The sequence below is a fragment of the Geotrypetes seraphini genome, chromosome 2, assembly GCF_902459505.1.
Source record: "Geotrypetes seraphini chromosome 2, aGeoSer1.1, whole genome shotgun sequence".
Lineage (NCBI taxonomy): Eukaryota > Metazoa > Chordata > Amphibia > Gymnophiona > Dermophiidae > Geotrypetes > Geotrypetes seraphini.
The window spans coordinates 266,457,932-266,484,071 of NC_047085.1; the positions used below are offsets into that span (position 1 = coordinate 266,457,932).

General features: G+C 44.5%; 1 protein-coding gene across 9 annotated transcripts in view; it reads right to left on the reverse strand.

Annotated features, from left to right (window-relative positions):
• The window catches only part of GABBR2 (gamma-aminobutyric acid type B receptor subunit 2), a 1,059,696-nt gene that overhangs the window by 456,971 nt on the left and 576,585 nt on the right, over positions 1-26,140 (reverse strand). For all 9 annotated transcript variants that reach the window (XM_033929595.1, XM_033929596.1, XM_033929597.1 and 6 more), the window contains one exon: positions 10,450-10,515. In XM_033929595.1, the coding sequence (XP_033785486.1) occupies positions 10,450-10,515 (66 nt within the window). The remainder of the gene's footprint in view (positions 1-10,449; positions 10,516-26,140) is intronic.

Consider the following 26,140-nt stretch of genomic DNA (forward strand, 5'->3'; position numbering starts at 1 on the left):
CCCCTTCCACTCAGCCTCTGCCCTCTCTCTATCCCTTCCATCTACTATCCACCCTCTCTGCCCTTTCCATCCAGTGTCCGCCCTCTCTCTCTTTTTCATATGGCATCTTCCCTCTTTCTATGTCCCTTCAATAAACTGTATATCCTGTGCCCTTTCTCTTCTTTCTACATGATTCATTTCAGCATCACCCCCTCCCCTATGCTCTGGCATCTCTCTCTTCTCCTTTCCTTCCATTCCCTCCCCCCATGCCCTGGCATCTCTCTCCTATTTCTCCTTCTCCCTCCTTGCTCTGGCACCTCCTCTCTTTTCTTTCCCTCTGGTCTGGCATTTTATGTCTCCTTAGTTTCTCTTCCCTCCCCCATGACCTGGCATCTCTCTCCTCTCCTTCCATCTCCCCCTCCCACTCCATTATTGGGCATCTCTTCTCCTTCCTTTCTCTGTATATCTGGAGTTGGACCAGATATACTACCAGATCGACAAACTTAAAAGTGACAAATCCCCTGGACCGGATGGAATTCACCCGAGAGTTTTAAAGGAATTGAAGGTTGAAATCAGAGAGCTATTGCAAAAACTTGCCAATCTGACAATCAGAACTGGACAGATACCAGAAGACTAGAAGATAGCGAACGTCACGCCAATTTTCAAAAAAGGATCGAGAGGGGAACCGGGCAACTACAGACCTGTGAGCCGTACGTCTGTCCCTGGAAAGATGGTTGAAGCACTGATCAAGGATAGCATAGTCCGGCACCTAGATACACATGACTTGATGAAACCCAGTCAACATGGGTTCAGGAAAGGGAAATCATGTTTAATAAATTTACTTCAATTTTTTGAGACCGTGAACAAGCAAATTGATAGTGAAATGCCGGTGGACATAATATATTTGGACTTCCAGAAGGCGTTCGACAAAGTTCCACATGAAAGACTTCTCAGGAAACTACAAAGCCATGGAATAGAGGGAGATATACACAGGTGGATAGGCAAATGGCTGGAAAACAGAAAGCAGAGAGTGGGCATAAATGGGAAGTTCTCAGACTGGGAGAAAGTGACTAGTGGTGTGCCCCAGGGCTCGGTTCTTGGGCCGATCCTATTTAATATTTACATCAATGACCTGGAAGAAGGAGTATCCAGTGAGATCATTAAGTTTGCAGACGACACAAAGCTATGCCGGGCAATCAGATCGCAGGAGGATAGCGAGCAACTCCAGAGCGACTTGTATCAGTTAGAGAAATGGGCAGAGCAATGGCAGATGAAGTTCAACGTGGAGAAATGCAAAGTAATGCATTTAGGTAGTAAGAATAAGGAACACGAGTATAGAATGTCAGGCGCAACTCTGGGTAAGAGCGAACAAGAAAAGGACCTGGGTGTACTGATAGATAGGACCCTGAAGCCGTCGGCACAATGCGCGGCAGCGGCAAAGAAAGCAAACAGAATGTTAGGCATGATAAAGAAAGGAATCACGAGTAGATCGGAGAAAGTCATAATGCCGCTTTATAGAGCAATGGTCAGACCACACTTGGAATACTGTGTCCAACATTGGTCTCCCAACCTAAAGAAGGATATAAAACTGCTGGAGAGGGTGCAGAGACGAGCAACAAAGCTAATAAGAGGTATGGAGAATTTGGAATATGAGGAACGACTCAAGAAACTGGGACTGTTCTCCCTTGAGAAGAGGAGGCTGCGAGGGGACATGATCGAGACGTTCAAAATGCTGAAAGGCATCGATAAAATAGAGCAGGAAAATAAATTATTTACATTGTCCAACGCGACACGGACAAGAGGACATGGTTTGAAGCTAAGGGGGGACAAGTCCAGGACAAATGCCAGGAAGTTCTGCTTTACACAGCGAGTGGTAGACGCCTGGAATGCTCTCCCAAAGGAGGTTATTAAGGAATCCACTGTGCTAGGATTCAAAGGCAAATTAGATGCACATCTCCTTACGAGAGGCATAGAGGGATATGGGTGACTAAAACTACATCAGGTGTATACCTGACTGGGCCTCCGCGTGTGCGGATCGCCGGACTCGATGGACCATGGGTCTGAAACGGAGATGGCAGTTCTTATGTTCTTATGTTCTCTCCCTCCTTCCTTCCTTTCACCTGGTCTGGCATCTGTCTCCTTTCCTCCTCCCATATGCCCTGACATCTCTCTCCCCCCCTCCATGGTCTGGTATCTCCTTTTCTTTCCCTCCCTTCCATAGTCTTGGCATCTCTTTCCTCTCCTCTCCCTTCCTTGGTATTCCTTCTCCCTCCTTCCCTCTCCCCCCCTACTGGGTGCAGCAGCAGCATTTCTTCTCCCCCTCCCCCCCAATTGGGTGCAGCAGAAACAGCATTTCTCTTCTCCCTCCCCCCAATTGGGTGCAGCAGCATTCTTCTTCCCCCTCCCCCAAATTGGATGCAGCAGCAGCAGCATTTCTCTTCCCCATCCCCCCTACATCTCACACATCTGTCGGCAGATTCACTACTAAGGCAAGTTGTAAGATTCCCTCCATGGTTGACCTAGCTCCCTTAGGTCAGCGACGGAGGGAAGCTTACAACTTGCTGCTCGTGCTTGCTTCAGTCCTTCCTTGTTGCTGGGTCCTGCCTTTGTGGAAACAGAAAGTAGGAAGGACCCAGCAGCGAGAAAGGCCTGAAGCAAGAAAGTTTTAACTTCCATCCGTTGCTGACCTATCTCCTGCATGCTCCGGGGCTCTAATAGTACAACGTCTGTGCTGGCTTCCCTTCTCTTCCCTACCCCCCTGAGACATAACTTCTGGTTTTGGAGGGAAAAGTAGAGAAGCCGGCACAGACAGTTGTACCGTTAGAGCTCCAGAGCACGAGTTCAAGTCGCTTGCTGCCGTTTAAAAAAAAAAAAAAAAAAGTCAGGCAGGTACTTTAGGCAGCTGAACTTTCGGTGGCTCTTCAATATTGAGCAGTGGTGGCAGCAGGATTCTGGACAGATGACAGACGGGCGCTCACCTAAATTAGCCGGGCAGAGCACCCAACTATAAGGCGCCAGGGAGAACACTGCTTGTTTAATTGTAAAAACAACTGTTTAACTGTATAAACAACTTGCCTTGACTGTTTATCCTAGTGTATGCTGTACCACCCATCTTGTCCTTGTCTAATATCTGTACAGTGGTACCTCGGTTTACGAGATTCTCCAAAATTCTCGGAGAGAATGGGAACCTGAAGGCCTTCAGCATGCGCAGATGCTCAAGGCCCAGCAAAAAGAAGGCAGATCTTCGAGCACCGGCACCAGTATGTCCTGTGCGTTGGTGCCGGTGCCAAATGGGGGTAAGGAATGTGATCAGGTGGGTGGGTGCCTGGGGAATGCTGGATCGTGGCGGGGGGGCGGATCAAGGGGGGGGCACCATGAGTGGGGGGACGGTGGATCACGCGGGGGGGCCTTCATGAGCAATGCCGGTTCTTGGGGGGTAGAGCAACGCCGCTGGCCTCGGGGTGTGGGGGTGGGTGGGAACAAATCAAGCGAGTTTCCCTTAGTTCCTATAGGGAAACTCGCTTTGATATACGAGTACTTTGGTTTACGAGCATGCTTCTGGAACTAATTATGCTCGTAAACCAAGGTTCCACTGCATTTGACTCCTCGGCTGTAGGATAAGTTGTATTATGGAAGAACATTAGCTGTGTTATTTGAATGTTCTGATTTATACTTATTAGATGCATCATAAGTATTATATCTCCATTTTAGCATATATTATATCTCTTATTTGAATTTCTGTGCTGTTAATAAGTATATTTTTGAAGCTGTTTCATGACTATTATTAAATTTCAGTTTACTGATTTTAACTATCTCATTCATTGTATCTTTGTATATATTTGGTCTATTTATTATTATTATGCTATTAACAAAATTGTAAGTTTTATGTTGACTTATACCTGCTGTACACCACCTTGGGTGAATCTCTTCATAAAGATGATTAATAAATCTCAATAAACAAATTAATAATAAGGGCCCTGGCTAAATATTAGCAAGAACCCACATAAGGTAAGCCAGGTACCCCAGTCCCCTGATTCCGATACTTCTCTCCCTCCTGACACTTCCCAAAGATCAAAAGACCTCCTCTTAATACTCCATGAAGGTCAATAGGTCCCCCTTTTCCCCCAAAGAAGATGTAGTCTCCTTCAAACCCCCTTGATTCTGATCCCCTTCCGCCTTTATTCCCCTTCAATATATTTCAGTTTTTGAGGTCACCAGAAAGCAAGGGAGGTCACCAGAAAAGCAATGATTTGCTGAGGAGGCTAGAGAGCTGAACAAAAATAAAATCTCCATGTGCAAAGCATGTTTGAGAGATATTGGCAAATGACTCAATAAACAGGTACACTACAGGTTATTAGAACTATAAATTTACACAGGACTTTAAGATCCTAAATAGTATGTCCTAAACTGCGCTTGAGAGAACAATTTGGTATCTGCAATTCTTTATTCTTTCTATTAGAAATATGAAAACAGTATTAACTGGGCAGTATAAACCTGTGGCAATCAGTGTGCTTTCAAATATTAACCACTGCCAGCTAAGTTAGAACCAGATAGAAACATGATGGCAGATAAAGGCCAAATGGCCCATCCAGTCTGCTCATCCATAACATCCACTATTTCCTCTTCTCCCTAAGAGATTCTACGTGCCTGTCCCATGCAGTCTTGACTTCAGACGCAGTCTTAGAACATAAGAATAGCATTACTGGGTCAGACCAATGGTTCATCAAGGCCAGTAGCCCGTCCCTAATACCTGGCCAAAGCCCAAGGAGTAGCAACATTCCATGCTACCAATCCAGGGCAAACAGTGGCTTCCCCCATGTCTTTCTCAATAACAGTCTGTGGACTTTTCCTCCAGGAAATTGTCCAAACCTTTGTCTCTACTACCTCTGCCTAGAGACTATTCCACGCTTTCTGCAAAAAAGTATTTCCTTAGATTACTCCTAAGTCTATTACTTCTTAACTTCATCCTATGCCAGAGCTTCCTTTCAAACAGATTTGCCTTATGCGCATTTATGCCACATAGGTATTTAAATGTCTTTCAAGAACAAAAATAACAAAAAAATATAATTCAAAAAGATTGAGAAAATGTTATTAGCCAAGTGGTGGAAGTACCCACTGAAAACCATTTACTTAAAGTGAGAAAAAGCCTCAACCATAAATAATATACATTCAGCAACCCAATGAGTTTTTAGCTGTTCTAATTCTGTATCATAGATCTTCTTATCTTCACTCCAATGCTGTGTATGCTATAGCAGGAACATGATTGTGTTGGACTGAGTAATGTATCATCTGTGAAGATAAGTACTATTTTTTGTCTCTTGTTCTTTTTCCTTTTTTCCCTGTGCACAGTGGTGGGATGATTCCCTGTTTTGAAAATTACATTTTTGATAATTCTGGAGGATTTTTTTGCCTATGATACAGAATTAGAACGGCTAAAAAACTCATTGGTTGCTGTCTGAATATTATTTATGGTTGAGGCTTTTTCTCCACTTTAAGAAAATGGTTTTCAGTGGGTACTTCCACCACTTGGCTAATAACATTTTTTTCAATCTTTTTGAATTTAAATGGCTCTATCATATCTCCCCTCTCCTGCCTTTCCTCCAAAGTATACATATTGAGATCTTTAAGTCTGTCCCCACACACCTTATGATGAAGACCACTGACTCTATCCTGTTTTTGAAGGTGCGGTCTCCAGAATTATAAGCAGTATTCCAAATGGGGCCTCACCAGTCTTACACAGGGCCTTTAATACCTCCTTTTTCCTACTGGCCATACCTCTCCCTATGCACCATAGCATCTTTCTATCTTTTGCCGTCACCTTTTCAACTTGTTTGATCACCTTAAGATCATCATACTGTATTCTATCACTACTACTACTATTACTATCACTTATATAATGCTGAAAGGTGTACACAGCACTGTACATTTTGACATTTATAGATGGTCCCTTGGACAGACAGACATGACATATAAGGTTAAGGATGCAGAACTCAAGGTGAGAGGAATTAGGAGTCGAAAGCACTCGCTAAGAGGTGGGCTTTTAACTGGGCCTTGAACACTGCCAGATACGGCATAGGGATTCGGGTAGCAGAAGGGACAGAGTCTGGAGTTGGCAGCCAAAGAGAAGGGCACAGAAAGGAGGGACTTACCAGCTGAGCAGAGCTCATGAGGGCGGGGGGGGGGGGGTGGATCATAGGGTAAGATAAGTGAAGAGAGATAGTGAGGGGCAACTGAGTGAGTGCATTTCTAGGTAAGTAAGAGGAGTTTGAATTATATTCAGAAACAGATGGGAAGCCAATGAATTGACTTTAGGAGAGGTGTAATGTGAGTAAAATGGCTCTCCTGGAATACGAGTCGTGCAGCCAAATTCTGGATGGATTGGACTATCACACCAAAGTCCCACCCCACTTTCATGCACAAAAGTTCTTCATCCCCTAACTGTACTGTTTCCTCGGGTTTTTGCAGCTCAAATGTAAGACCTTGCTTTTCTTAGCATTAAACCTTAGCTGCCAAATTTCAGACAATTCAAGCTTCGCTAGGTCCTTCCTCATGTTATTCACACCATCCGGTGTGTCTACTCTAGTGCAGATTTTAGTATCATCTGCAAAGAGGCAAATCTTACCTGACAGCCTTTCAGCAATATTGCTTACAAAAATGTTAAAAAGAATAGGCCTAACAACTGAACCTTGAGGCACACCACTGGTAACATCCCTTTCCTCAGAGTGATCTCTATTGACCACTGCCCTCTGTCGCCTTCCACTCAACCAGTTCCTGACCAAATTTGTCACTTTGGAGCCCATACCGAAGTCACACAGTTTATTTATTAGACACCTGTGTGGAGCACTGTCAAAGACTTTGCTAAAATCTAAATACACATCTAGTGCACTCCCTCTATCCAATTCTATTGTCACCCAGTCAAAGAAATTGATCAGATATTTAATGTCGGCCATGTCTGGGCACCGGCACCAAATATCCAGTGTGATAGGACTGTTTTTGGATACTCACACTTATGTGGGTACCGGCTGATAATCAGCCATGATCCATATAAGTGCCTCCATCAGTTTCTCCAATTTAGACCCCCTTTGCCGATTCATGAATATTCCTATCTCTGCAGATTTAGGCCCACCTCATCAGGGTCTATCTATATTCTCAATGGTCCAGTTGGGATAATCCAGCAGGAGCTATTCCAACCCATTCCTGCCTCTATCAGCTCCGTGTACTAAAATGGCTACCACCTGTCATATCACCCGACAGCACTGCCCCCCCCCTAATTTTGCAGCACAAGGTACAGGAGTGTCTGGTGATGTACGGCGTGTTGCCAGTGCTAGCAGGTGATGTGGGGGTGAGGTGAGAAAAATACAGAGATTTATATATAATATAATATAATCTATAGATTTATATAAAGATACTTAACATAGATCTCTCTATACAATTGAAATTTTGAACAATTTGCCCTCCTTTGCCTACTTCAACTCTTTCTATGCTATTTTGGGATGACTTCCACTGAATGCTTAACTGAGGTATTGAAAACCATATTGTATAAGGGACAACTTTTCCCCATCCTTTACAAAGCCACGCTAGCGTTTTTAGCGCCGGCCACCGTGGTAACTCTGACGCTCATAGAATTCCTATGAGCGACCGAACTGTTACCGCTGCAGCTGGTGCACAAAATACTGCCGCGGCTTTGAAAAGGATGGGGTTTGTTCTTTATAATGGTTATGTTTCACAGACTTTAATAGTTTCACTGTTTAATTACATTACAGTGGAACCTTGGTTTACGAGCATAATTTGTTCCAGAAGCATGCTCATAAACCAAAATACTCATATATCAAAGCGAGTTTCCCCATAGGAAATAATGGAAACTCGCTTGATACGTTCCTCCCCCCGAGGCCAGCGGCACTGCTGCCCCCAGCTCGCAAAGGCCCCCCCTGCGTAAACCGGCACCCCCGCCCAAACAACTTGAAACTTACCCCCCGTCTGGCACCGGTACGCAGCCCACAGGACATGTCGGTGCCGCTTGAAAAGCTTCCTGCCTCTGCCGGGCCTTAAGCATGCATCTGCGCATGCTCAAGGCCTTCTAATTCTCTCTCTCGCCGAGATTCTCGGAGATCTCAGCGAGAGGGAGAATTAGAAGGCCTTGAGCATGCGCAGATGCATGCTCAAGGCCCGGCAGAAGCAGGAAGTTTTTCAAGCGGCACCAGCACGTCCTGTGGGCTGTGTGTCGGTGCCAGACAGGGGTAAGTTTCAAGCTGTTCGGGCGGGGTGTGCAGGTTCAAGTGGGGAGGGAGGGATGCCGGTTCTCGGGGGGGGGGGGTGCTTGCAAATCGAGTCAACACTCAGTTTGTGAGACAAGTTTTGCGAAAATGTTTTGCTCGTCTTGCAAAACACTCGCAAACCAGGTTACTCGCAAACCGAGGTTTGACTGTATTCTGTAAGTTGTATGTTGAATAAATTGTTACATATTTTTAGCTAGTCTTGTTCACAGTCATTCTTGTTTGGATGTTTCCTAAGGGAAAGGGAGGGAAATTCCAGCAGCTAACACCATTCTTCCTCAGATGGAAGCATGAGGCAACAAACATTCAGGGACTGAACCAAGGGAGACTCCAGCCAGGTCATCCCCAGACCCAGCAATGCCCTCAAGGGAACACTACATAAGTAAAGGCAGCATTATGGGTGTTATTCAAAATACAGTGAAATTCAGCCACTTCGAATGTTATTTTATGTGTTTAAATAAAAACATAAATAGCAGGAATAACTTAATGCAGGGATGTCAAACAATCACATAAGGGACCAAAATCTAAAACATAAGCCAAGTCACTGGCCAAATTTTTTATTAAGATACTTAGGAGTCCTTTTATTAAAGTACACTAACCGATTTAGTGTGCGCTAAGACGTGTCGCGGGAGGCATTGGAGCAGGAGGGGAATGGGGAGATGGGGGGGTGGCAGGAGGAAGTTGGCATTCCTCCTGCTGTTAGTTTTTGGGTGGGTGGGACTGATAGTAGGAGGGAGTGGGAACCTTCCTGCCATAATTTTAAGCGTGGTGGGCTGGGCCCAGCCAGCTGATCGGCCGGCCTCAGAGGAGGCCTGGAGCAGGAGGGGCTGAGCACCCCTCCTGCTCCCAATGATTTGGTACAGCCTAGGTTAAGGTGCAGGGAGGGAAGGAGGTGAGCCCAGCCCGACCAGGCGGGAGGAGTTGTTGGCATCTCTCCTGCCTTTTGTGGGGCATCGGCTTATGGGGGGGGGGGGGGGGAGGGAGAAGTAGCGTAGAGGGAGCATGCATGTCAGCCGCAACTTTTTTAAAAAAATTTTAAACTTTTTTTGTAGGCCAGGGAGCCCATGGTTTTAACCTGTTTTGACCCACGGGTTAAAACCACGGGCTCGCAGGGCGGGGAAGGGCAGGAGAGATTTGGGGCAGCAGAGAGCAGGGCTTTTAATGGAACTGGAGAGTCGAAAAGATGTTTTTGGCTGGTCCCCAGCAGTCCCTTTTTGGGTTGATCGGCCAGCCCAGTTGGATCAGGAAATTTGTTTAGTGAATCACGTCCCTACCTACTTTGCATGCAGTTCCCCTCATTTGGATGCGTGGATTCAAAGTGTATCACAGGAGAGGTAAGTGAATCAGGCCGGAGGGAAATTTGCTAATAAAGGGGTTGCAAACTGATCGGTACAGGATCGGTTTGCTTTGTGATCGGTTTGCTTTGTGAATTTAGCCCTAAGAGTCTGATTTGGCCATGAATGGCATGGGTGAGGCTGGCTCATTTGGCTGCAGAGAGCGGCATTGTGAAGGCTTGGGAGCTATGGATCTGGTTCCACAGGAGTTTCTAAAGCTTCTATTGTGACTTGGCCTTCCTAGTAATGCTTTGTTTCGCTGGGCTGCCTGACTGGCACCATCTCTTCCAATCACACTGCTCAGGTTTTTAATTCTCACCCACCTGCAGAGGATTGTCGGTCAGCTGTAGCGAACCTCGCAGGCTGCCGTCGACCTCTGCAGCACGTTCCCTCTGCCGCGGTCCCGCCCCTTCTCTGAAATATGGGACCATGGCACAGGGAACGTGCTGCTGAGGCTACGGCAGCCTGGTAGGATTGCTACAGATGATCGACGATCCTCGGCAGGCTGCTTTGAAAAGGAGACTAGGAAGCTGTGATGGAGGAATAAAGGAATGGTGGGCCAAATCTTGGGCCAGATCAGGGGCCAAATTTAATTACCCCATGGGCCAGAGTTTGACACCTCTGACTTAATGGATAAGTTATGTTTCACCTAAATGTTTAAGCTGTCGAATATATTCTGTACATACTGGTCAGTATTTAAAAAAAACTCTGACTGCCACCAACTGAATATTGACCAGAAAATTTAAAGAAAAATTATCACTATATATTTGGTGTTCCACAGAAAACTTCCCTCCTTAAACTATATAAATAAGACTTTAAGCCAAGTTTATCCCACTGATACAAATGAATGCATTTTAACTTACACAGCAGAAGACTTTTGCTGCCATGTGTTCATCAAACTGCCCAAGGATTATCCGAACATCATTATTCTGTGAAAAAATAAATGCAATTAATTCTTTTGTACCATGATCATGACAATAACACCCAAACAAAACAAAAACATTAACAGGCTGACAGTCTAAGTGATTTAACCAATCAGAAATGGCCCCTGGCAGCTAAATCGTCTATTTGGAGCTAATCAGTGTTGTGGAAAATGTCCAGTTACCTTCCAACGCAAAACCGGCTATTTGAGGGGGCATTCTGGGGTAGAGTCAGTACTTGGACAATATTCAGCACTTAAATGGCCAGGGTACATTAGAACATAACTAAAGAACATAAAAGTTGCCATGCTGGGACAAACGAAAGGTCCATCAAGTCCAGTATCCTGTTTCCAACAGTGACCAACCCAGGTCACCTGGCAAAATCCCAAGGAGTAAAGCAGATTTTATGCTGCTTATCCTAGGAATAAGCAGTGGATTTCCCCAAGTCCATTTTAACAGCTTATGGACTTTTGTAGGGAACTGCATAAATAGGACACAATGTTACTCCTATCTTTATGCAGTGCCCCATAACCAGTTAAGGGCTGAATATACATAGCCAAATCCCAGCCATGGCTCTGCACAAACACGTACAGCTATCAGCAAAACACTGAGCACCACCAGCTGAATATCAACCCTTTAATTCTCTTTTATATCTTTAAATTTAGATATTTAAAATAGAATAAACATTAGACAATAATACAAAATTTCTTTTCTAGAGTGATTTGAGGTTGAGGGGTGGTAGATTCAAGAGTAATGTTAGGAAATTCTACTTTACGGAGAGGGTGGTGGATGCCTGGAATGTGCTCCCGAGAGAGGTGGTGGAGAAGAAAACGGTGACTGAGTTTAAAGAAGCGCGAGATGAACACAGAGGATCTAGAATCAGAAAATAATATTAAAAATTGAACTAAGGCCAGTTCTGGGTAGACTTGCACGGTCTGTGTCTGTGTATGGCCGTTTGGTGGGGGATGGGCTGGGGAGGGCTTCAGGGGATGGGAGGGTGTAGATGGGCTGGAGTAGGTTTTGACAGAGATTTCGCTAGTTGGAACCTAAGCACAGTACTGGGTAGAGCTTTGGATTCTTGCCCAGAAATAGCTAAGAAGAAAAAATTTAAATTGAATCAGTTTGGGCAGAGTGGATGGACCATTGATACAATAAACAAACATTTTAAAAATATAAGCACAAAGTTGAAATACTGGGATCTATATATTAGTCAGCAATAAAATCAGATGATAATATGAATTAATTGATGGCTTTTCCTACAGTACACTGAGCTCTAAAGCTTCATATAGGGGTCCTTTTTTACTAAGGCTCGCTAGCTGATTTAGGGCTAGATTCACAAAGCAAACCGATCGTGTACCGATCGGTTTGCAACCCCTTTGTGACCCGATTTTACTCCAGCCCGATTCACTTACCTCTCTGCCGATCCGATTCCAATCCGCGCATGCAAATGAGGGGAACGGCATGCAAAGTAGGCAGGGACGCAATTCACAACACAAATTTTGCGAACTGACTGGGCTGGCCGATCAACTCAAGAAGCGACTGCTGGGGACCAGTCGCAAATGTCCTCTCCGACTCTCCAGCACCATTGCCGCCCTGCTCTCTGCTGCCCCGATCCCACTGCCTTTACTCTGCAGAAGCCGCCCTGCTCTCTGCTCTTCGCCTGCCTTTCAGCCCCGCTTAGCCGCCCCGACTCTCCTCTCGCCGCCCTGCTTTCTACCCTGACTTGGCTCATTTGGCTGCAGAGAGCGGCATTGTGAAGGCTTGGGAGCTATGGATCTGGTTCCACAGGAGTTTCTAAAGCTTCTATTGTGACTTGGCCTTCCTAGTAATGCTTTGTTTCGCTGGGCTGCCTGACTGGCACCATCTCTTCCAATCACACTGCTCAGGTTTTTAATTCTCACCCACCTGCAGAGGATCGTCGGTCAGCTGTAGCGAACCTCGCAGGCTGCCGTCGACCTCTGCAGCAGGTTCCCTCTGCCGCGGTCCCGCCCCTTCTCTGAAATATGGGACCATGGCACAGGGAACGTGCTGCTGAGGCTACGGCAGCCTGGTAGGATTGCTACAGATGATCGACGATCCTCGGCAGGCTGTTTTGAAAAGGAGACTAGGAAGCTGTGATGGAGGAATAAAGGAATGGTGGGCCAAATCTTGGGCCAGATCAGGGGCCAAATTTAATTACCCCATGGGCCAGAGTTTGACACCTCTGACTTAATGGATAAGTTATGTTTCACCTAAATGTTTCACCTACCCCAAATCCAAACTCCCCCTGCTGTCTGCCACCCATACTGATCTCTGCTGCCCCGACTCTCCTGCTCTCTGCCTCCTTCCCTGCAGTGCGAGCCCGCGTGTTTAAAGTAGGGCTGCACTATGCAGTGCAGCCCCGATTTAAACCTGCAGGCCCCCAATACAGAGAAGGTGGCAGAGAGAAGGAGAGTCATGGGCAGTGAATTTAAGAGGCTGCTGCTGCCGGGGATCGCCCTTCAAGATAACTTTTGATAACAGGAGAGTCGGGCTCCCCCCCAAAAAAAACGGAGCAGAAATGAACACGAACGCTTGCGCAAACCATCCACAGGGAAAGCAGATGGTCTGTGCATGCATCAGGATTGCACACTTGCAGATGGGGGCTTTCCTCCGATCACCCCCATTAGAATATTGCTGGTTTCTGAATCCATTGGACTTTCCTGGATCGGATATGGATTGGTCATGATCGGGCAGGTTAGTGAATCTAGCCCTTAGTGTATGCTAAATGTGAACGTGTCCATTATATTCTATGGACGCGTTGGTGTTTAGCACGCGCTAAATTGGCTAGTGCACCTTAGTAAAAGAGGGGGATACTGAACTAATGATATGCATGATGCTGCTGGCCCTTCCATGGCCATATAACAAAGATGTTTTCAACATTTAGTGCTTGATTTTATAGCAGGGGACCTATGCAAGGAAGCCAAAATGACACCTATTTTAAAAATGAAACATCAGCACTTACGGACCTTTATAAAACAGGCTAAGAGATCCTGCTCTAATAGCGCACAACTCACACAATGAAAAATATAAATACGTATCTTTGTGTACATTTACATATTGGATATTAGAAAACACACCGGGTAAAAATGTGTCAAACAAAAGAAAGACGGGAAAGACCAATTTGATTCCAAATTTAGAATATAATGCAATTTAAAAACATCAATGACAATAAACTAGCAAGAGTTAGCTGACCTGAAATCCCCTTCTAAGGGGTACAGAGATGTCCTTCTGCAAGCCAGACATGATGTCCTGGGAGGTGTGTTGTCTGCCTGGTACCAAAATTTGAGATGTTACGAAAAGCTTACCAAGACTCATCAAGCCTAATGCCTATTATCCAATTATGCTCATCCATGTTAGCAAAACAATACTTCTAGGTACTCCTCCAAATGTGTCAAAAGTGGCTTCATGGCTCTGAGAGAGAAGATGAAGCAGACAGGTGCGCAGGTGGTGTTCTTGTCAATCCTCCCTGTTGAGAACAGAAGCCAAAGCAAAGAAGCTCGCATCCTGGAGATGAATGAGTGGCTGCACGGATGGTGACATCAAGAGTACAGTGGAACCTTGGTTTACAAGCATAATTCAACCCAGAAGTATGCTCGTAAACCAAATTGCTCATATATCAAAGCGAGTTTCCCCATAGGAAGTAAGGGAAACTCGCTTTGATTCATTCCACCTCCTCCTCCCCCCCCAGCTCAGCCCAGAAGAGGGAGGATCTTCGGGCACCGGCACCGGCATGTCCTTTGTGTTGGTGCTGGTGCCGGTGCCCAATTGGGGTAAGGGATGTCGTTTCGGTGCTCAGGGAGGGGGGGCAACGTGAGCAGGGGGATGCCGGATCGCAAGGAGGGGGTATGGAGCAGCGTCGGTGGCCTCGGGGGGGGGGGGGGGGGGGGGAATGGAGCTGCTCCATAGACTCATGAAATCACCAGACAGCAAAGGTAGGAAAAATGATTTTATTTTCAATTTAGTGATCAAAATGTGTCAGTTTTGAGAATTTATATCTGCTGTCTATATTTTGCACTATATTTGTCTATTTTTCTGTAGTTACTGAGGTGACATGCATATTTTAAAGTCATCTGCCTTGACATCTTTGAAAACCCCCCAAATATAAATGATAATTAACATTTTCTCTGCATATATTGTGCTTTGTAGGGTTTTTTAAATTTTATGGTTACCATTATGAATTAATAAGATATTATGTGTACATGAAAAATGAATGGAAGAAATTGGGGGCGGGACTAGGAAGGTCAACTCAACACAATTCATGTTTCAGCCACACAGCCTGTCTCAAGAGTGAAGGGGTGGCTTAGTGGTTAGAGCTGCTGCCTCAGCACCCTGAGCTTGTAAATTCAATCCCAGCCTACTCCTTGTGTCTCTAGGCAAGTCACTTAACACTCCATTCCCCAAGTACCACAGTTAGATTGTGAGCCTGCCAGGACAAATGAGGAAAATAATTAAGAGTCCCTGATTACTATTCAATGTATTTTAAACCACTTTGGGTAAACCTCTTCATGAAAACACTCTCGGCTACAAACGGAGCCCACGGATTAGGAAGCCATCTACCCTGGTGACGTTAATTCCTCTTTTGTGTCAGACAAATCTGATCAATTTCTTTGACTGAGGGCTAGATGCACTGAAGTCTCCAATCGTCTAACAATCATCGCTAAATAGGTTTGGCTGGTTTAGTGACCGATCGTATTTGCCTACCCAATGCACAAAACGGCTCACTGTGTATTTTTCAATGCAATCGTTCATTCTCCAACTTGGCAATGCAAATAAGGTTGTTAATATTAAAAACGCCATGCAAAGTAGCCAACCATCAATGCTCTAACACAAAACATAGTGATCACTTCTAGCAATCCGAAAAAACAAGTCAAGACCAGTCACTAACGTGTCTTACCGACTGTTCAGCCATGAAATTAATATAATATTTATAACATTTGTACCATAAATGCAATTTTTACAATATAGTAGGGACATATACGTGTGTTAGATGCACATTGTGAGCATGTGTGTTGAAGGTGCATCTTATGCATGCTAGTTAACAGCGTAAAATATAAGAGAGGGCAGTGAAAAGATGTGTGCCCATGAGAGAAGGCAAAAATTTTCATTCTTCATGATTAAAGTATGTATGAGCTGGGCCAGAACTCTTTTTATGCCCTGCATTTGCATAGTCTTTTGCTATATCCCCGCTCCCTCCCTATGGCCTCGATGGTTGTGTGTATATGACATCACGGCGTTGCATTGGTTGCTACTTGCTTTACAGCAAGAGGAAGTGCAAAGAATCAAGGGATCGTCCTCGCTGTACTATTTAAAAGCTACAAAAAGAAGGAAAATCTCTACTGACCGTGTTTATAAATCACTTTATGACAAGAATGCTTTGCGGCTGATGCCTTTGACGTGTAGCAATGACGTACGCATATGATATGCTACAATAATTCACACCTATGACAGACATAGTAAATCTGGTGCATGCGTACATTGTAGTTGTGTCAACTGGACCATTCTGCGCATGTATTTAAGTCACTCTCACAGCGACAGATCAGACAGGAGTAAAGTGAACATCCATGCAAATTATTTGCATGCAAATGAACATTGATCGCTGTTTCAAATCAACCCACAGCGACTTGAATGGTCTTAGTGACCGTTCTAAATTGCTTCTAGTCCTGAGTGACAAGAGAGTTGGATAGAGGGAGAGAGCTAGATGTGGTGTCTTTATATTTTAGTAAAGCCTTTGACATAGTTCCACACAGACATCTAATAAATAAACTGACTGCCCTCAGTATGGGCCCCAGAGTGATGGACTGGGTTAGGAACTGGCTGAGTGGAAGGCAACAAAGTGTAGTGGTAAGTGGAGCTCACTCTAAGAAACCTGAGCAATTCTTCAATGGAAATCAAGCAGAAAAATTAACATTCATGGAAGTGAGCCTTGAAGATGTACACAGGCAGATAGATAAACTAAAAATTGACAAATCCCCAGGTCCGGACGGAATCCATCCAAGGGTTCTGATGGAACTAAAGGAGGAGATAGCAGAACTACTGCAGCAAATATGCAACCTATCCCTGAAGACAGGCGTGATCCCGGAGGATTGGAAGACGGCCAACGTCACGCCCATCTTTAAAAAGGGATCAAGAGGTGACCCGGGAAACTACAGACCGGTGAGTCTGACCTCGGTTCCGGGAAAAATGGCGGAAGCACTGATAAAAGAAAACATCGATGAACACTTGGAAAGAAACGAACTTCTGATAACTAGCCAACATGGTTTCTGCAGGGGGAGATCGTGCCTAACTAACTTACTAACTTCTTCAAAGGAATTAACAAACAGATGGACAGAGGTGACCTCATAGACATCATATACCTTGATTTCCAAAAAGCCTTTGACAAGGTGCCTCATGAACGACTACTCCGGAAACTGAAGAACCATGGGGTGGACGGAGACGTACATAGATGGATCAGAAACTGGTTGGTGAGTAGGAAACAGAGGGTAGGGGTGAAGGGCCACTACTCAGACTGGAGGAGGGTCACGAGTGGTGTTCCGCAGGGCTTGGTGCTCGGGCCGCTGCTATTTAATATATTCATAAATGATCTAGAAACAGGGACGAAGTGTGAGATAATAAAATTTGCAGATGACACCAAACTATTTAGGGGAGCTCGGACTAAAGAGGACTCTGAGGAATTGCAAAGAGACTTGAACAAACTAGGGGAATGGGCGACAAAATGGCAAATGAAGATCAACATTGAGAAATGTAAAGTATTGCATATGGGAAGCAGAAACCCGAGGTACAATTATACGATGGGAGGGATGTTATTGAATGAGAGTACCCAAGAGAGGGACTTGGGGGTAATGGTGGACAGGTCAATGAAGCCGACGGCACAGTGCGCAGCGGCTGCTAAGAGAGCGAATAGAATGCTAGGTATAATCAAGAAGGTATTACAACCAGGACGAAAGAAGTTATCCTGCCGCTGTATCGGGCGATGGTGCGCCCATACCTGGAATACTGCGTCCAGTTTTGGTCGCCATACCTTAAGAAGGATATGGCGTTACTCGAGAGAGTTCAGAGAAGAGCGACACATCTGATAAAAGGGATGGAAAACCTTTCATACGCTGAGAGATTGGAGAAACTGGGTCTCTTTTCCCTGGAGAAGAGGAGACTTAGAGGGGATATGATAGAGACTTATAAGATTATGAGGGGCATAGAGAGAGTAGAGAGGGACAGATTCTTCAAACTTTCAAAAAATAAAAGAACAAGAGGGCATTCGGAAAAGTTGAAAGGGGACAGATTCAATACAAATGCCAGGAAGTTCTTCTTTACCCAACGTGTGGTGGACACCTGGAATGCGCTTCCAGAGGATGTTATAAGGCAGAGTACAGTACTGGGATTTAAGAAAGGATTGGACAGTTTCCTGCTGAAAAAGGGAATAGAAGGGTATAAATAGAGAATTACTGCTCAGGTCCTGGACCTGTTGGGCCGCCGCGTGAGCGGACTGCTGGGCAAGATGGACCTCAGGTCTGACCCAGCAGAGGCATTGCTTATGTTCTTATGTAAAAGGAATTTTACTAGTGGTATGCTGCAAGGTTTGGTTCTTGAGTCTGTTCTTTTTAACATTTTTGTAAGTGATATTGCTGAAGGGCTGTCTGGTAAGGTTTACCATTTTGTGGATTATACCAGAATCTACAATAAGATAGACACTCCTGATGGTGTGGATAACATGAGGAAGGACCTAGAGAAGCTTGAAGAATGGTCTAGAATCTGGCAGCTAAGATTTAATGCTAAGAAATGCAAGGTCATGCATTTGGGCTGCAAAAACCCAAGGGGATGAAGAATTTTTGTGCATGAAGAAGGAGTGGGACTTGGGTGCGATAGTATGCGATGATCTTAAGGTGGCCAAACAGGATGAAAAGATGATCTCAAAAGCTAGGAGGATGTTAGGGAGCATAGGGAGAGGTATGGCCAGTAGGAAAAAGGAGGTATTGATGCACCTGTGTATGACTGTTGAGATCTCATTTAGAATATAGTGTAAAGTTCTGGAGATCACAGCTTCAAAAAGATATAAACAGGATGGCGTTGTTCCAGAGGAAGGCTACTAAAATGGTCGGTGGTATTCATCATAAGGCTTATGGGGACAGACTTAAAGATCTCAATATGAATACATTGGGGGAGAGGGGAGATATGATAGAGACATTTAAAGTTTTCAAGTTTATTTAAAAATTTAATAAAAATCGCTTTTTCAGAATTTCATAGTGATGTACAATAAAATGGGGGAGACAAACAAAAGCACATGAAGTGAGTCTCTTTCATTTGAAAGGAAGATCTAGAATGAGAGGGCATAGGATGAAGTTAAGAGCTGCTAGATTCAGAATTAATCTAAGGAAATATTTTTTTATAGAAGGTGATAGACGTGTGAAATAGTCTCCTTGTAGAGGTAGTAGAGACAAAGACTGTGTATGACTTCAAGAAAGCATGGGAGAGGCACATGGGATCTCTTAGCGAAAGAAAGATGCTGCAAATGGACAGATTGGATGGGTCATCTGCCATCATGTTTCTATGTTTATAGATCATGTTTGGCGGAACCAAGGGAACTTAATTTAAGAAATTATTGCAAACGTGGCTCTTTACCTCTTGATTCAAAAGGGATACAGAAGTTTCTAAACTGAATGTGGCTGAACTGTAGGGAGGCCTTTTTTAATATTTACCTTAATTTATCATTTGTGATTATCTGCGATTGTGTTAATTTTTTTTTCATGTAAACCACTTACCCCCCTCTTTTACTAATGTGTGCTATGTTTTTTAGCACGCGCTAATGCGTGCATGTTATCCTATGGACACATTAGCGGTTAGTGCACGCATTGATTTAGCGTACGCTAAACGTGTACTAAAATGTTAAGCACAGCTTTGTAAAAGTGGGCCTTAGTTCATTCATTTGTATTGTGTAGCAGTATGCTAGAATTTTAATAAACATAAGCATATTTATTTGGTCTGCCATGACAAAACTGGAACACTTACAATTGTAGTTATAGCAGGTGGACACTACAAGGAGCTGTAGAGGGCCTAAGAGGACCCTGCAGGAAGGTGGATTCATATGAATACTGGGAGATGTAGTTCTTGGGAGTCCTGAACTAAAAGAAATAAGTCCATAAAAGCAAGCACACTCAGAGAGCTCAGTTGAAGGCCGTCATCCCCCCTGTAGTCAATTATGGAAGTTAATGGTGAACTCCACAATAGTCAAGAGGAAACAAAGACAACTGGGTGAGGCAGTCCATATGGTAACAGTGCTAGCTTAGGCAGTGGAATGCTTTTTTGTTTGGGGGGGCACAAAAGTTCCATCCAGACTCCACCCCTACCCCACCCAAGCTCTGCCCCTGACTCAACCCCCATAATAATGATAGTAACATAGTAGACGACGGCAGATAAAGATCTGAATAGTCCATCCAGTCTGCCCTTCCTGATTCAATTTAAATTTTTTCTTCTTAGCTATTTCTGGGCAAGAATCCATAGCTCTACCTGGTACTGTGCTTGGATTCCAACTGCCGAAATCTCCGTCAAAACTCACTCCAGCCCATCTACACCTTCCCAGCCACTGAAGCCCTCCCCAGCCCATCCTCCCCCAAACGGCCATATACAGACACAGACCGTGCAAGTCTGCCCAGTACTGGCCTTAGTTCAATATTTAATATTATTTTCTGATTCTAGATCCTCTGTGTTCATCCCACGCTTCTTTGAACTCCATCACCGTTTTCCTCTCCACCACCTCTCTCGGGAGCGCATTCCAGGCATACCATTTTTTTCCATTCATTTTTCAAATTTACACACAATATAATCTTATTAATAACACATAACGGTTAGCCACAAAATTAAACTACACAAAGCACACTGTATGCTTCTCAACATTCATTCCTACCAGAGCACCTGGCCTTGGTCACACATGCAGAACACAGATAATAACCCCTATGCAAACACAGGAACATAAACTAAAAGTACCAATATACACAAACGAAACCCTAAGATGTTAGACTCTAAATGCATTATAACACCTGAGAAACAGCTCTGGACTCTCCCACAGCTGTGCCTCACCCCCCAGGTTGCTGTTATTTTAAATGTTCCGGCAGCCATGAGATGAGCCTTCTGTCATTGACCTACCCCGGAAGTCTTAATTTAGCAACGACTTCCTGTTCCCACCTTGGCGGGCGGCTGCTGAATTAAGACTTCTGGGGCAGGCCGACAGTAGATGGCTCATCTCGTGGACGCTGCGCTATGGCTGCCGAAACATTTAAAATAGCAGCAACCTGGGGGGGGGGGGACACAGATGTGGGAGAGTCTGGAGCTGAAGTGGTCATGCTGCAGGATCCCACTGGGGGGAGGGAGAAAGATTTAAAGAAAATTTAAAATTACAGCCATCAGGAGATAAGGTGGGGGAACCGAACCATCGATAATTTTTGGGGAGGCCAAGGCCCCTGTGAACCCCCCCCCCCCCCCCCCGTTCCGACACCTATGGCAGCTAGTGTGGGATTTTTACCACTCCAGTTGTTTTAACTCACATTAAGGGCTCCTTTTACTAAGCAGCATTAGGGCTTTAACACATGGAATAGTGCGCTGTACATTTACCAGGTCCAGGCACCTGATTCTAATCTTCTAGGCTGCCTATAGAGCACCTCAGGTCCAGCTCAGCCATAGATTAGAAATCCCAAACAGCAAATTGAACTGGAGTCTGTCACTTATCTTGGTAGTATGCAGCACTTAACGTCTGAATCACTAGGCTGGTCCTATTGGTGTGTATTTTCTAAATAGAGTTTTTGTTTAATTTTTATTTTATTACTTCTTCCTTTTCATGTTTAAATCAACGTTTAAATAATTGAATTTATTTTTGTTTTCTGTAGCCAAATGCTCTGAACTCAGTGTTCTGGATACTGCATGCTATTTTGATGGCTTCCTCCCTCGCCCCCCTGTGAATTTCATCAAACTATGAATTTGATTTATAAAGGTTGGTTAGTCAGTAACAAGTCAAAATGAAAGCAATTTGTTCAAATTAATTTATTTTTAAGAACAACTGTTTAATATTTTCCATGCTACTCGAGCAAAACTGGATCAATTCATGCTTCAATTAATGTTGCTGGAAGCTCAATATAAGAAGACCAAGCAAAAACACATTTTAATAGAACAAAAGCAAAAAATGAGATTAATTTGATACAGAATACATGCATGGACTATTACATTCAATTAATGAAAAATAAATAATGAATATGCTAATAAACCCACCAAATTGCTGCTTAGACGACCGAAAAGGCAAACAGCAGTTACAAAAAAATGCACTTTGGAGATTTGGCTTTTGACTTCCCATTTGCTGCCTATTACAATAGCTTATATTCCTCCCCACTTTCAACTGCACTAAGGGCTCCTTTTACAAAGGTGCGCTAGCGTTTTTAACGCACGCGCCAGATTAGCGCGCGCTAGCCGGAAATCTACCGCCTGCTCAAAAGGAGGCGGTAGCGGCTAGCGCACGCAGCAATTTAGCGTGCGCTATTCCACGCATTAAGACCCTAGTGCGCCTTTGAAAAAGGAACCCTAACGGTGGTGTAATCCTGCTCTATTATATAAGAACAGAAGACCAATGGTCCATCTAGTCCAGTATCTTGTTTCTAACAGTGGCCAATCCAGGTCACAAGAACCTAGCAGAAACCTATATAGTAGCAACATTCTATGCTACCAATCCCAAGGCAAGCAGTAGCATCCCTCATGTTGAAATGGTGACAAACTTGAATAAACCTTCTATTTTATCCAAGGTTTATCATGCTATGAAGAATCTTAAGCATAACAAATCTCCTGAGTTAGATGCTATCAAGTTCTATAAAGCGTTGCAAGAATCAGTTGCCCCACTTCTCTTGAAGGTATTTAATTAGATTACCCTCTTTGCAAAGGTTTGCTGCTCATTGTGTTCAACATAGTGAAAAAAATGAGACATATTGAGAACAATGAGCAGGAAACCTCTGCAGAATAATGTAATAAGGGCACCATGACAATAAAACAGTATGCTCTGAAGAAGCTTTGGTGAAACGGGTCCCTGCTGGGAATCTGACAGATAAGTGTTTCACCTTAAGCACCTGCAGGTTTTTTTTGAGTGTCTTTTATGTTGAAGTATTTTGTGAAGCAGGGCAATGTGTAGTGCAATTAATTTACTCCTCCTTTCATCAAGCTGCACTGCTGTGCAGCGCAAGCTAAATGCCAAGTCTCCCATTCTGTTCCTAAGAGCGGCTCAGCATTTAGCTTGCGCTGCTTGGCAGCACAGCTTGATAAAAGGTGGGGTTAGTGTGGTGGGTTTTTAACTCATGACTGATGTCTACCCACCAGCCACATGCAGGGAGTGTTATGCCCCCATGTTATGTGGGCATTTGCTCAGTTAATGTTTGTTTAAATGTGTAGCAGTTGTGGGTGCTCTGTGCACTCAACTACCCAGAGAGCTTTGCTTCCAGTAGTCTGGGCTGCTTCCACAGAGCATGGGCCCGCCTCCTTCTTCAGTCTGAGGAGAGCAGTGGCCATATTTGCTAAGCACATGCTAGAGCAGAGGCGGGCAAACTTTTTGACTCATGGGCCACAGTGGGTTCTTAAACTTGACAGAGGGGCTGGGCGACCGGGGGGGGCGACCCAGGGGGAAAGGGTGACGAGGGGGGGGCAAGATTCCATTCTGTTTTACAATAGTTTGTGGACTGTTCCTCAAGGAGTTTGTCCAAACCTATTTTTTTAAACCCAGCCAAGTCCGGCTGGAAGGAAGGGGCGAGTCAGGGGCTCTGGCAAACTTTCTGGTGCTGCAGCGACCAAGTGAAAGGGTATGTGGAGGAAGGCTTGGCTGCACAAAGAACCGCATTTCCTGTGTTACTGTTGGTGGCAGAGGCGTGAGGAGAGCGTTGGCGTTGCCCTCATGAAGGAGGGAGGGAGGGAGAAGTCTTCGAAAGTGACAAGGCAGACGTCTCTTATCCAGCAGCAAGAACTTGACCTCGCGAGGCCACCTTCTCGCCATCCTCGTGCAGGCTCCGGTTGTTCTTGCTACTCACCTCGGCCGCCTTGTCCGCGATGCTCAGCGTATAGCCCACGTTTATGTTTTATTAACATTTAATACACCGTTTAAGCATATTACAGATCTAAGCAGTTTACAATAAAATACAGATACATTAGGAAAGGAACTCCATTGGAGATAGGAAAGTTAAAGATAAGATAAAGAGATAGCTTATATTAAAAGATAAATTGGAGGAAGAACCCTCAAAGAAAAACATTATAATATAACTACAGGGAGCCCCAAAGTATCCAGAAAAGATAAAAATAAAAGTTACATTACAAAAAATAAATAGTAAGTAACAAGATGAATATATGAATTATAATCATACAGAATAAATTAAAGATAAAAGAAAAATTAAAACAAACTCAATAAAAATAGTGTTGTCACTGGCAAGCTGGCCCGTCATTAATCCTGGCCAGATCTTCCTATGATGGCTGTGACAAGAGGCAGCTGAAAGCAGGACCTTCCCCAATGGGCCAAAACAGATCAGACAAACGGATGCCGGGGAGGAGAAGGTCAAGACCCAAACAGTCAAGAGCCGGTCCCCGAAGAAGAGGCAGGCAAAGGAAAGACTCCTGACACCAGCACCACCTGGCCACACAATATTTAGGTGGGCAAAGACGATTGAGGCGGCAAAGGAAGCACCCAGCCGATGGCGCCACAAGCTACGTTCACATCCACCCCCAGCAGGAAGTCACATTTGTCAGGAGTCATATTGAAGAAGTTGGAGGGGCCCAATCCAGATCCACCCGTCGAAGCCGCGCGGGGGCACCTTAGGCCGCACCTTTGAAGACATCTTCCAAGTCACACTGTGCAGCACTCACTCTCTTCCTCCATATCATCAGAGGGTCTGACAGGCAGAGCCACGGAAGGCTGATTTCTCTTGTATGTGCTCTCTCGCTCTCTTTCCCACAGTCTCTCTGCGGGCCTCACTCACTGGCTGATGAGCGCCGACACTGGCTAGTCCCTTCCTGCAGCTGTGGGCCGGATTAAAACCCAAAATGGGCCAGATTTGGTCCACGGGCCATAGTTTGCCCATGTCTGTGCTAGAGTGAGAGCCTGAGAGTGGTATTCTCCCACCAGGTTTATCGCCCCTTTAATTCTGACAATCAAATACAGCTTAGATTACTTCTAAGTCTGGAGAACGGTGTCATCTCCACAGTGTGGACCAGGGATCTCAAAGTCCCTCCTTGAGGGCCGCAATCCAGTCGGGTTTTCAGGATTTCCCTAATGAATATGCATTGAAAGCAGTGCATGCACATAGATCTCATGCATATTCATTGGGGAAATCCTGAAACTCCGACTGGATTGCGGCCCTAAAAGAGGGACTTTGAGACCCCTGGTGTGGACACTCCTAGCATAGTCGTGATGTTAGTGGAGTGAGAAGGAATGTACAGGCTTGAACTACATTGAACTATCACCTGACTAAGTTGTTTGCTTTGTTATTAAAGAACTGTTCAACTGATTCAGAGTCTGACTGGTGACATCAAGATTAAGGAATTAGGGGTTGGCTGAGCAGGAAACTCTTATAGTGGCAAGTAACTTAGAGAAGTTTTTGCTTCAGTACAAAAACCTGAGAGCTATATCTGTATAACAGAAGTTAGACAGCAACAGAGAGTACACTGATGAGTGGTTTAAATGTGGATATCTGATGTTCTTCCACCACCATTTAAAATATTAAGAATATTTTTTTTAAAAAATGAAAAGTTGGAGAAGTGGTTTATATTTGGTTTTGAAGTAATAACATTTTCTCCACTGATTTAAACTTTTGTGTTCGAGAAGAATACCATATTGTCTCATATGCAAATGATAACCTTTTTATGTTTATCTGACCCTTTCTAGTCTTTCCCTTAAAATTAGACCAATCTAGATCAAAACTGTTGGTGTGAATGTAATCAAGGAAAATTTTTGCATACAAGGTGGAAATGTTTGCAGATACAATCCTTTTGAACTAAGCTTAGTGCTGTTTACAATCCCCCTCCCCCATCCAATATTCAGACTGTAAGACAGAGGTAGGGAATAGAGAGTTGCGCGGGGACAGAAATCCCACCCGTCCCCGCCAAAGTCCCACCTGTCCCCACCCGTCCCCGTGAGGACTCTCACTAATCCCCGCGAGGAATCCCTCCGTCTCCACCCGTCCCCATGAGGAATCCCCTCCGTCCCCGCCCGCCCCTATAAACTTCAGAAATAGTTATTTCAGTTAATTATGCTACTGAATTAAAGGCTCTGGTAGAAACCCATTTAAAAATAAGCAAAAAGACTTTATTAATTTGGAAATATTAATTGGGAAGAATACATACTTTGTAAACGGGTTTCTACCAGAGCCTCTAATGTTTATAAATTTTTATCACCACAACTAATATACTACTTTATCCTGAAGCAAAAAAAAAAAAAAAATTTTTCCTATCTTTGTTGCCTGGTTTCTGCTTTCCTCATGTTCTCATTCAATTCCTTCCATCCACCGTCTCTCTTCTCTCTGCGTCTTCCATTTGCTCTGTTACTGTGCCTCTCCCTTTCTCCCCTCTTCCAAATTGGTCTGGCACCCATCTTCTTCCCTCCGCTCCCCCCATA